Genomic DNA, 12,779 nt, shown 5'->3' on the forward strand with positions numbered 1-12,779 from the left:
CCAAATTCCTCTCCTTATCATCCTCTAAGAGAAGTACTTTGAGAAGGTGACAGAGTGCAGGTCTCCTGGCAAGGATCTGCTCTCTGCAGTAATCTCTGTGAAGCAGCAGAGGAGCACAGACAGAGAGAGAGAGAGAGAGAGAGCCAGAGAGAGAGAGCCAGATGGAGATGGATAGCTATGTGTTTTTCTATGAAAGCTGTGCATCACCCCCATTCTTCACCTGTCTCCGTCCTCAGGATAAGTGGGCCCCACTCCAAACAGCAGGCCTAAATCTCTAAAAGGTCCTTAGATCCTCTCACTAAAATCCTCTAGCTAATGCACCAGCACTGAATGTTACAAAGTTACAGTTCAAATTCAGTTACTTACCCAAAGTCACGGAATGAGGTTGCTGCCTTTGTGCCTGGAAGTAGTGGCGTTTTTGTTGTTGTTTTAGATTCAGATTAGATCAGATTGGCATGCTTTATGTTTCTCATCTATTTTTCCGCTCTCACGCTATTGAAACACCAAAGGTAAACATTATCACCGACACATGTCAATAATAAATGCAGTGAAATTACTAATGTAAAGTGTTTTTTAATTATTCCTGTCAAAGCGAGCACGTAAAAGTGGACGAGGAAGCGTTTGATTCCCCAGTGCACTGTTTGAGGTACCCAAATGTTTCTGCTGGAGCCGACGTGATAAATAATACTGTCTAATTTGAATAGCTAGTGGTTTCTGCAGGGTAGGCATTTGCCTCTTCCGTATTTCACAGTCCACTTGTAACTTCCGTGTTTCGAAGGCTATCTTACTGGGTCAAGCGGGTTAACAAAATGAGGTCCATACCTGAAGATTTAACGACACTCATTTCAGGTACCATCGCTATATTTGGATAAAACAACAGTTTATAAAGCCAACGTTTAGGTCTCGAGCGCAATCAGATTAGGCTGTAATAGTTTTGTCCTCAGTTTACATTACATTCTGTTCATACTTGGCTGAAAAGAGGAAGTTTAGTCTACCGATGGACGTTATGAATATTTCCCTATAGTTTGAGCAAAGTAAATAGTCAGAGTTTGTTTGTTTTTTTTCTGGCGCGGATAGATTTATTTTGTGTTTTAAGCAGTTATACAGTAAATAGTCTATGTTAAGTTTAAACTGCAGATGGAAATAACGTTTTTTTTTTCTTGTGCCGTTTTTATTTTTATAGTTTTAGTCGGTAACATACCTGTTGGAAAGTCCAGCATGATGCTAGCTATGGTTTTGAAAATGGTAACGTTAGCTGGTTTACGCTCGTAATTAGATGGTGCAGGTTGTTGTCATTGACTGGTTGACCAGCTACCATCCAAAAAGCAAGTTGACTGCCTTTAGTTGGGTTGTTTCTGGCCAGCGAGTATTTTATCAAAAAACCTATTCTTGCTAGTAAACTAATCATATTGTCATTAGTTTGGAATAACGTTAGTCGTAATTCTAATGAGGAATTCAAGGGTGCAAAATGACAGGCTACGCTTCATCTGTTTTCAGACCTGGAAACATTTTTGACGGATGTCCTCAAAGGGGAGAATTTGAGCAAGAAAGCAAAAGAGAGAAAGGATGCCTTTATCAAGCGCATTAAAGATGTGAAAACGAGGTACGAGACTACGAGGCAGATTTATGTAATTACTGTTGACCTGAATGTTTTTGACCCTATGTTGATATAGTATTCAACAAACTAATGATCTCTGTTCCAGCTACTCACAAGATTTCAAGGAAAAACGTAAGTTTCGATGTGTGTTTGTGAATGTGCGTGTGTCTAGGGGAGGGGCTAAAAGACAAGCATGATGAAGTGAACTAGTACTTCCCCACTGATAGGGTAGGCTACTATGTGCTGCAGTTAGCATTCATTGAATTTGAGAGTTTGTTTACTTATTCATGATATGCCAACATTCATTTTTCTCTCCTGATGGGAACATATGAAAAGAGTGCTTAAAAAAGTTTCACGCCAGACTGTTCCCTGATGAATTTTGTGTTTCCTTTAATGAATTTACAGTTAAGATGTGGGTAGAGGGCTGGGTATGGTTTAGCACGTTGTGGGCAAGGAAACACATGCACTTTACAGCTGCACTATTAGGCCTACCCCCATTACAATGTGACCAGGAAGTACAACATTATACCACAAACATGTGCATAATTCACGCTCACATACCATCAGTATGCTCTTTATACATGAATTGATCAGGAAATGTGATTCAAATAGGCTAGTGTTATAAGATATCTTCCATATTAATATCCCAAATCTATGCAAAGTGAGTTTCTAGTGAATTGAGACAACATGGCTGAGTGCCACTCAATGCTGCACGCAACATGCTTCTCTTCCCAGGCTCCATGCAAGCAACATGCATTACATCTGAATTAGATAATCTTAGTTAATGTGTCTTTTTCTGGTGGAGGATTGAAAATGTGGCCTCCTAGCTGCCTCTTTTTGGGAATGCTGATGAAGACTCTGTTGTGTAGGAGATGAAGAGTTCCCAGAGCCTGATGAAGCGGACACCAACGACGGAGGATCGCTTCACTCAGAGCAGGCTGACAGGGATGATGAAAACGCTTATGATGGTGAGTGTAAAATTGTGGGATTTATTGCAATATTAAAAGTGTTACAAGAGAGCATCTGCAAGAACTGTTGAGACAGGGACATCATGTGACTGAGCTACTGTTCCCTTGAATTCTCTCATGGAAGAATGCTGTGATTGTGAGTATTATAAAAGAATCATGGCAATTTATTCTGCACACATGTATAAAATTCACATAAATTAAGAAACAAAAAACCTATCTCTTTCCGGTTATGAATGAATCACTTATCACCTTTTCTGCAGCTTTAGCTGTCATAACACAGTATCATTGTGGCAGTCCTTTGTCATGTCCTGTCTAGGATTTTTTAGTAGTGGTAGAACAACACAAAAGCTGAATGAGGTGCTTGAAAGACTGATGTAACCCGGCAACAGTCTCAGGAACGGTTTGAAGGCACAGACGTTAAGGGTTTAGCTCTCTTTTGTCTCTGAGCAAATGGTTTATGGTCTGCAGCTCAGACAATGCCGTCCACATCCAATGTCAATTCAGGCTTCTGTTTTAGTTAGCTTCTGCTAAATGAACGCTGTTGGTAGAATTTACATTCAAGGGAATCGAATTCATCCGAATCATTTTTGAGTCATGCCACATATCCGATTATTGCATTCTGAAACGCACAGAATCAAGAGGATAGGATACAGGCTGGTAGTGGTTTGTGTGTATATGGTAGGCAGAGGTTTACAGCTCTAGTGCACTCATGTGTTTTATAGGTCCTTTTGCCCTGTGCTTGCCAGAGAGAACAGCTGTTCAGCTCAAAGATGGGACTGAAGCCTCTTAGTGCACACTGCAGATCCTACGAATATTTATTTTGGACAAATGTACTAAAGAAAGTGAAGTTTATAAGCTCATGCAACTGATAATGCCGCTATTTGGGTAAATACAGGGCGTTTGTCATTTTTTTTGTTGTTGTGAGATTTCTTCTCATGAAAAAAGGACACACACACATCTCTCAGGCTTTATTTGTTGAGAGTCAGAGCTTCACCTCTGTAACTTGTTTGAGAGCTGTAAGTTTTTACTCTTTTCATACAGTCAGCCCATAAAAAGGAAGTTCGTTTTATAGCTGAAGATGAAGGCAAAGCGTGTCGCCACTATTTATTTGCAGCCTTTAGCAACCACATTTGCTGCTTTTGAAGTTAGCACTGTAAGTTAACATGGATAAAGTTAGTTCAAGGGTGTTCATATTAACCCCAGGTTTCACAGACAAGGCTTAAGCCTAGTCACAGACTAAAATGCATGTTTGAGCTGTTTCAACTGAAAGCAACTTGCACTGACATATCCTAAATTATGTCAGTGCCATTGTTTTGTCTTAAGATGCACATAGTGTGTTTTTCTTAGGCATGTTTATAAAAGCTGCTTAAATGTCCTAATTGAACTAAGGCTTAATCTAAGCTCAACAAGGACTCAACTGATCAAAAATGACAGTAAAGGCATTTATGATGTTACAAAAGATTTCTATTTCAAACAAATGCTGTTCTTCAAACTTTCTATTCATCATAAAATCCTGAAAAATACACTCAATTGCCAGTGCCAAAACTAATTTAGCAACGCAACCATTTTCAAATAATATTTAATTTTTTTAAGAATCATTATTGGAGTAATGACTGCTGAAAATAGAGCTTTGCCATCAAAGAGAACATGTGTATATATATATATATATATATATATATATATATATATATATATATATGAAGAGTTCAGATGCAAAAACCTCTAAGTGCCATCTGAAATTTTCTTCTAGAATGATCATTTTTATGAAGCTCATATATTTAAGTTTAGTAATTTCACTTAAATGGCAATGAAAATTACCTATTTTCATTGCCATTTAAGTGAAATTACTGAACTTAAATAAACGAGCTGGATAAAAATGATCATTCTAGAAGAAAATTTCAGATGGCACTTAGAGGTTTTTGCATCTGAACTCTTCATATATATATATATATATGTATATGTATATGTATATGTATATGTATATGTATATGTATATGTATATATATATATATATATATGTATATATATATGTATATGTGTATATATATATATATATATATGTATATGTATATATATATATATATATGTATATGTGTATATATATATATGTATATGTATATATATATATATATATATGTATATGTGTATATATATATATATATATATATATATATGTATATATATATGTATATATATATATATATATATATATATATATGTATGTATATATATATATATATATATATATGTATATGTATATATATATATGTATATGTATATATATATATATATATATATATATATGTGTGTGTGTGTGTGTATATATGTATATGTATATATGTGTATGTATAATGCAGTATTTAACTATATTACTATGTATTTTAATCAAATAAATGCTGCATTGTTGAACATAAGACATTTTTTCATTTAACTGAAAAATCTTTTTTAATCCCAAACTTTAGATCAATAGTTTATATGGTGTTTTTATTTTGCAATAAGGGAGAAAAATTGTGTTCTTATTTTCTTATTATCCAAAACACTATCTTTTTTAGTTTTTGGCCATTGTTTTGCACTAAAAAACACATGATTTATGTTTTCTTTGGCAGTTGTTCTACCAGACATATTTCTTCCAGATTTAACAGAAATCAGCTCTAACACTGAGGGTGTTTAGTTTACTTTTCACAGTCAGCGTGTGTCATGCTCCCTTGACAGCACTTTATACATAATTGCAAACATTCCACAATTTCTGGTGTCATTCATAACATTGCTCTGTTCACTCACACTCATTCAGCAATGCAATGGTAGTGTGTACACAAGAGAGGGGAGGGCAGTGTAAACGAGAGGGGAGGTTTGCTTTGAAAACAGACCATGCATCTGTTTCACATACTGCTGTACTCTATCCAGTCCATCCGGGGTTTGAATCTCTGCTAACTTTAGTCTCGCTTGACATCGACCTTTGATTTTAAATCCTAAAGGGGGTGGAAGTAGCTTTCTGGTTGCCTTAAATGTATTAAATCTGTTGTGAAGACAGGTGCTTCTCTTTGTGGATTCCTCACTGCTAGTCATAAAAAAAGCTGAAGTAAGATTGAATAAATTTCTGTTTCTGTCTGTTTGTTGTAATCAGGTGTTCAACAGTCCCCTCCGGTGGCAGCTCAAGAACTTCAATCTATTTTAAAGAGTGGCTACCTGGAGAAGCGCCGAAAGGGTAGGTTACTGTGTTCACAAACAGGTTGTTGACGTGGACAAAATAACCTCCATTTGACTTCCTATAGATCACAGCTTCTTTGGCAATGAGTGGCAGAAGAGATGGTGCGCCTTAAGTAACAACATATTCTACTACTATGGCAGTGAAAAAGGTTGGAAAAATACTATTATGATCAGATGTGTCAATACCAGTGTTGGGAAAGTTACTTTTAAAAGTAATGCATTACAATATTGCGTTAAAAAGTGGCTTATTGCTGTACTTTTTATGCTAAGTAATGTGTTTTGTAACTTTTGCGTTACCTTTTCTTACTTGGGCTGGGCTTGCTTGTTTGTTTTTTAATTTTGGCGAATGTAAAGGCCCTTTCAAACCAAAAGTGAAATGAATAAGCCTCAGGATGATGGAAATGCAAATTGACTCCTGTACAGTAGAGGGCGCAGCTCAAACAAACCTTGCAGCTGTGCTGCCATTCAGGATCGCAGATAAATAGGATGCAGGAAAAGATGGGCCCTGTCCAAATTGGCACACCTGCTATGCACTTTCGGTCTTTGGTCTTACAATGTGTGCACATTTGTCATTTTAGGTTTCAGAAGGGTGCTCGTGAGCACTTTGTGGTTGATATGCTCCCTCGATGCACACTTTTGGTGAACCCGCGTTACGTCACGAAAGTACGGACTCAGAGGAGGACTCCTTATTTGAGCAATAAAAAAAAAAATGAAACACGAATGAGATGTTTATCTAAAATTATTTTTTACTTATTAGTATTGTTGAATTGGATTACCGAAGGACAGCAGCAAAGATATTGGTTAGTAAAGTGAGATTAAATACATAAAGTATATTTTTGTAATTTAACATATTTAATTATCCATTTTGAGGAATACTGATTAGTGCAAGTGAGATGAGTAAAATGCCTGCTCACTTTTAGTCATTCACAACATGGGGAGTGGAGAGGTGTCAGTCAATAAATGGGAAAACAAAATAACTTGCGTTACTTATTTGAAAAAGTAACTCAAATATGTTGTTGTAAATTTAAAAGAAATGCATTACTTTACTAGTTACTTGGAAAAAAGTAATCTGATTACGCAACTCGCACAACTTGTAATGCATTACTCCCAACACTGGTTGTCACCAATTAAATGCTGAATTCAATTTCTCTTTTCTTGAATCGTATCATTCAATAATCTGCACTAATGTTCACTAGATAAACAGCAGAAGGGAGAGTTTACCATTGTCGGATACACTGTCAAACTGAACAACACCCTGCGGAAAGATGCAAAGCGAGATTGCTGCTTTGAGATCTCAGCTCCAGACAAGCGTGTATATCAGGTTGATCACCTCTCATTTCATGTAAAACATGAAGTGTTTATTCTTATCATCAGAGAGTTATCTCTTATAACACATTTTTGCTACAGTTCTGTGCTGCGTCCGAGAAAGATGCTAAAGAGTGGGTGGAGCACATTGACTTTTTGATTAAAGGTAGGACTGCGCATCATAAAAACACTCTCAATAACTAAACTTGTTCTAGCAGGGTCTTTTTTTGCACAAATGCATAATGTCTTGTATATTGCTTTTCACTCTCAGACATGGGTGGAATCATTCCTGAAGATGAAGAAGAGTATGATGACTGCTTACCTGTATCCCATTCCCAATCAACCATGCCCGAAATTATCGATGATGACATCTATGAAGAACTTCCTGGTTTGCACTTAAATTTCATAGTTGTTTGTGTATTTATCTGATAATTATTTTATTATATTATATATCATTTCTCTGGTTTCACAGACGAGGCTTAAGCCTAGTCCTGGATTAAAATGCAAATTTGAGCTGTTTTAACTGAAAGCAACTTGCACTAACATAACTTAAAATATGTTAGTGCCATTGTTTTGTCTCAAGATGCACATCAGTAATGCTTTTATCTAATGCACGTTTATAAAAGCTACTTAAATGTCCCAATTAAACTAAAGCTAAATCTAAGCTCTGTCTGTGAAACCAGGCCTATATTATATTATATTATATTATATTATATTATATTATATTATATTATATTATATTATATTATATTATATTATATTATACATTTATATTTATTTATAAAATTTCGATGTTGATAGTCAACATAAATATTAATGTAAAAACCTCTCAGGTTGATTCCCCTATGGATGTGGTGGAAAATGTCTACAGAAATTGTGAATTTGGTATATTGCTCTTCGCTCTAACTGGAACATCTATTCTCCCCCTCTCAGAGGAAGATGAACCCCAGCCTGTTAAAAAAACAGTGCCCCTGTCCCTGGCCAACAAACCTCCACCACCATCCACCCCTATGACAGGTAATTACCACTGGGTCAGCAGGCCTGTCCATCCCCTACCTGCCCCGCTGTCCCATAACACCACATATATTCCCAGATCTGCCTGGGTGGCTATCATTTGTCTCTCCAACTTTTTATATATATATATAAAAAAGAGAGGGAGGAGGTCTTTAAGTGATAACAAAAGATGGTAAGTGGAAAGAGAGGGAATGGATATTGCGGGTACATATGGATTTGGCAGGTTAGATGGTGAAGTAACACTGATGATAGGAGTGGGAAGGTTGTCTGGACCACAGGAACGGCCTTCAGGAAGAGACCTGGAATTTTTATTGATTGTTTCTTAGAGTAATGATATTTAGTTTGACATATTTGTGCTGATTGGTAAGACAAACGCTAAACAATGCTCTCACAGTTTTTATTTAAAAATGGTTCAGTGTTTTTTCTGTCCCTGTGTGGGGGAAGCATGTCTCCTGCTGGGTGCTGGGCACTGGGCAGGGGTTGGTAGGCACTGGCAGGAAGCTGACTCCATTGGTGCACTGTGGCCCACTATGGCCCTCTGCTCCAGGCTCACAGCACAGGAAGTCCTGCTGACAGAAACGATGGCTGAGGCAGGATCTTGTGACAGATGCTCAGGGGAGGAGGCCAGCTAGAGCACTAGACAGAGCCATAATGGAGGGAAAACAGGCTTCATGGATCCTGGAAAGCAAGATTATCATATGAATTTTCTTTATTAGTATTTGTTGTCATCTTTTGATAGGGTTTTTTTTTTTTTTTTTTTTTTTTTTGCATAATGTTTTAAAATCCTTAAAATCCTGAAAAGTGGATGCATTTATGTTACTGCTGATACCAGACCACTGCAGCAGGTGTAACACTAATGCCTGGTTGTTTAAGACGCAGCCCTAAATAAAATCTTAAATGCAGCAGTGGGTATGGTTATATTTAGAAAATGATTATAATAATCTGCCAAATCAGCATAGCTGGGAATCTGCCAGCTATAAAGTCTGGTGCAAGATATTTACCTTTAGGGTTTTTTTCTTTTTTCTTTTTTTCTTTATGAAAGCACTTTTCATGAACACCCACTCATGGTGCCGCCCTTGGGCAGACATTAAAGATTAGTAAATATGAATAAATAATGCTCTACACTAAAAGCAAGCGGGGGTAATTGTAAACCCAAGAGCAAATCTACCTGAAATACCAGTTTAACATATTTCATCCACAATCGAGACTGAAAATAAGAGACTGAAACTTAAAGGGATACTTCACCGATTAGCATTAAGCTTTGTATCAGTAGAAACCCGGTAGTATTTTCGAATGACCGAGCTTCCCTCCCTCATGTCCCCTTGAGACAAGAGATTTCTATATTGTGTGTCTGGAAAAAAACCTCAGATGACGCAAAATTACGATTTTTGTGTCATCTGAGGCTTTTTTGGCCAGAGGCTAGAGACTACAGCCAGTAGTAGGAGCTCGTTCCGCATGTTTTCAACCCGCCCATAGAGGGTGATCTCACGATAAAACAGTGTCTTTTCAGTTTCCAGTCAACTAGTAGCCTAGTTGTATAATTTCTTCCGATACTCCCCTCTGTAACCGGTAGGCGTGGCTTAGGAGTGGCCTCGTAGGGCAGCGAAGCAAGTGCATTCTGGGAGTTGTTGTCTTTCATCCACATGAGCCAAAAATACATTTTCTGGCTTTTCTCAGTCTAGAAGGCACCAACTTCTAAAATAATTTCACATTTCTACTACATAAATGACCCAATTTAAATACACATTCATCTTTCCAGCGGTGAAATATCCCTTTAAATTCAAGATTGTTTTATATGCTTCCAACAAATATGTCTTCTAACATTTCATGTTAACAGTTTCATCCCATCTGTCAGAAGCCACAGCTCAGCAAGTTATACTCTCTGCTGCCCACTAGTGGAACTTTCTGAGCCAGAAAAACACTTATACTGGGGGTCTTTAACCAAGGACCCCTTGCTGGATAGAAAAAACATAGCAGGGACACTTTAAGCCATATAATAAATGTGTATAGTTCCATATTAAAGTATTTACATAAGAGATCAAACAATAATTGGTGTAACTCCCGTTGAAGATCCATTGACATGCACCAAACCACCATTGCATATAGAGAAACTCTTGGAATTTTTCACTACCATTTAAAAGTTTGTGGTCAGTTTGAGGGTTTTTTTCTAAACCAAATAAATACTTTTATTCTGCAAGGACGCATTAAATCGATCAAAAGCAATAGTAAAGGCATTTATAATGTTACAAAAGATTTCTATTTCAACTAAATGTTGTTCTTTTTATCTTTTTTCATTAAAGGGATAATTCACCCTAAAAAGAAAATGTTGTCATCATTTACTCAACCTCAAGTTGGTCCAAACCTGTACGAGTTTCTTTCTTCTGTTGAACACAAAAGATATTTTGAAGAATGTTGGTAACCAGACAGTTGGACCCCATTGACTTCCATAGTATTTTTTTTTTATATACTATGAAAGTAAATGGCTACCGTCAAGTTGTTGGGAAATGAGAAGTTTCCAGACTTTATTGAGAAGTAAAATGATGACAGATTTTTTTTTTTTGGGGGGGGGGGGGGGGGGGGTGTGTGATCTATCACTTTAAAGAATCCTGAAACATATGCATCATGGTTTCCACAAAAGTTTCCACAATATTAAGCAGCACAGCTGTTTTCAATAATAAATGCAGATGCAGCCTTAGTGAGCATTCAACATTCATTCACAAGCATCTTACTAACCTCAAATTAGTAAACCTTTGAACAGTGTACATGCAAGGACAATAAGATCTCTTTGGTGTTCAGAGACCAATCCAACAAACCCCACAATCACCATTTTTACAGCTCATCATAAACATTTTGTGATGCATAAGTTGAAATGCCATCACAAATGCTCTCTATTCTTTCTTCATTAATTCAATAATTGATTCAATCTCCTGTTATTCTAGCCCCTGCAGCAGTGAACAAGAGCACAGACTATGAAAACTTCTTCCAGGGCTTGTGGGATTGTGCTGGCGACCACCCCGATGAGCTGTCCTTCAAAAGAGGAGACACAGTCTACATCCTCAGCAAGGTAAGACGGGAGTGATCGAGGACAGAAATAATATTTAAATGTTTATTACCCTGCCCTGTTAGACGTCAGCAGGAAAACGTGAATTTGCAAAATAAACGTTAGAAAAAATATTCTGTGACATCTGGTTAACGCATAAGAGTCAGATGTAAAAGGATCGTTTCGGTGTCTCGTGTGCTCGGCAGCGGGGTTTCTAAGCTGAATGCACCCTCTCTCTGCGCACGGTGATGGGATTAGTCCTGTCACTACGGAAACCGTTTTAGTGCTCTTGGCCCTGAGCAGGGCAGTCTGGCAGCCAGTGGCATTCTGTCACCTCTCTCCATGTCTGCCCACTCGGAGCTCGTGTGTGTGTGTGTGTAGGGGTATTTCAGTGTTGGTAGACTGCTCAACGCCATGTTCCGTTAGGGCAAGCGTACGCAGACCTTTAGCATATACACATCTCAGCCAGTCACTATTTATGGCTGTAATGGCAGTCTGTGTTCTCAGGAAACGCTGAATCCACCTCTCTATTCGTACCAGGTGTGGTGTAGAAGTGAGTTTGGTTGAAAACTTCCCCTACCTGTCAGCTCCGATGCATAGGCAGGCTGTGCAGATCTGGGTACTGCCTGTGGGGTTTGTACCTGGCTAACAGAATTAGCTCAATACCTCTCAGGGTTACTTAAAATAGCTCGGGCTGATCCGTTCCCTGAAACAAACGCGCTATCTTGCGGTTTGTCTACTTAGCACTGTTGCCCTTTAGAGAAGAAACTGGAAATCTTAAATTAGAATCGTGTTCTTGCGTTTTTATTTCAGAAAGAGGGGTTTTGAGGTATTGACGCTATGGTGGTGTTTTTATATCATCTCTGTTTTACAGGATAAGTGAACAACTGTAAAGGCCTTTGTGGGACAATGATGCACTATAAGTGTCCATGATCTAGACCACATGTGCCAAATTATTCTAAATATATTCTTTGTGTTCTTTATGGCTTTGGAAAACTTTAATACCATTTCAAGTTATTAAATACCATTTTCATTTTCAACGTTTAATGACTAATTTAATGACAAAAATGTCATGTGGTGTAACCATCAATAATAATAATAAAAAAAAAAATATATATATATATATATATATAAATGTATATTTGTAAAACATTTGACATACATACATATATATATATATATATATATATATATATATATATATATATATATATATATATATATATATATATATATATATATATAAATGTATATTTGTAAAAGTAAAACATTTGACATACATACATACATACATATATATATATATATACATTCATTCATTCATTCATTCATTCATTCATACATACATACATACATACATACATACATACATACACACACATATATATATATATATATATATATATATAATGTATATATATGTGTGTGTGTATGTGTGTGTGTATGTATGTATGTATGTATGTATGTATGTATGTATGTGTGTATATATATATATATGTATGTATGTCAAATGTTTTACAAATATAAATTATTTAATAAATATCGAGTTTTTGAGTAGTTGTACCACATGACATTTTACAACCTGAACTAAACATGCCTTGTCATAAAAAAAAGTCAAACTATTATATTTGATATTTTAAAAGACTGA

At 36.6% G+C, this 12,779-nt stretch overlaps 1 protein-coding gene across 2 annotated transcripts in view; it reads left to right on the top strand.

Moving 5' to 3' along the window:
- Window positions 1-740: 740 nt before the first annotated feature.
- Window positions 741-12,779, top strand: part of skap2 (src kinase associated phosphoprotein 2) — a 19,341-nt gene continuing 7,302 nt past the window's right edge. For both annotated transcript variants that reach the window (XM_079895046.1, XM_079895047.1), the window contains exons 1-11: window positions 741-849; window positions 1,498-1,603; window positions 1,704-1,729; window positions 2,467-2,565; window positions 5,690-5,770; window positions 5,838-5,921; window positions 6,969-7,093; window positions 7,180-7,243; window positions 7,349-7,465; window positions 8,011-8,094; window positions 11,031-11,155. In XM_079895046.1, coding sequence (XP_079751172.1) covers window positions 810-849; window positions 1,498-1,603; window positions 1,704-1,729; window positions 2,467-2,565; window positions 5,690-5,770; window positions 5,838-5,921; window positions 6,969-7,093; window positions 7,180-7,243; window positions 7,349-7,465; window positions 8,011-8,094; window positions 11,031-11,155 — 951 coding nt within the window. In that variant the 5' untranslated portion in view covers window positions 741-809. The remainder of the gene's footprint in view (window positions 850-1,497; window positions 1,604-1,703; window positions 1,730-2,466; window positions 2,566-5,689; window positions 5,771-5,837; window positions 5,922-6,968; window positions 7,094-7,179; window positions 7,244-7,348; window positions 7,466-8,010; window positions 8,095-11,030; window positions 11,156-12,779) is intronic.

This window comes from Squalius cephalus (genome assembly GCF_949319135.1).
Source record: "Squalius cephalus genome assembly, chromosome: 15".
Classification (NCBI taxonomy): domain Eukaryota; kingdom Metazoa; phylum Chordata; class Actinopteri; order Cypriniformes; family Leuciscidae; genus Squalius; species Squalius cephalus.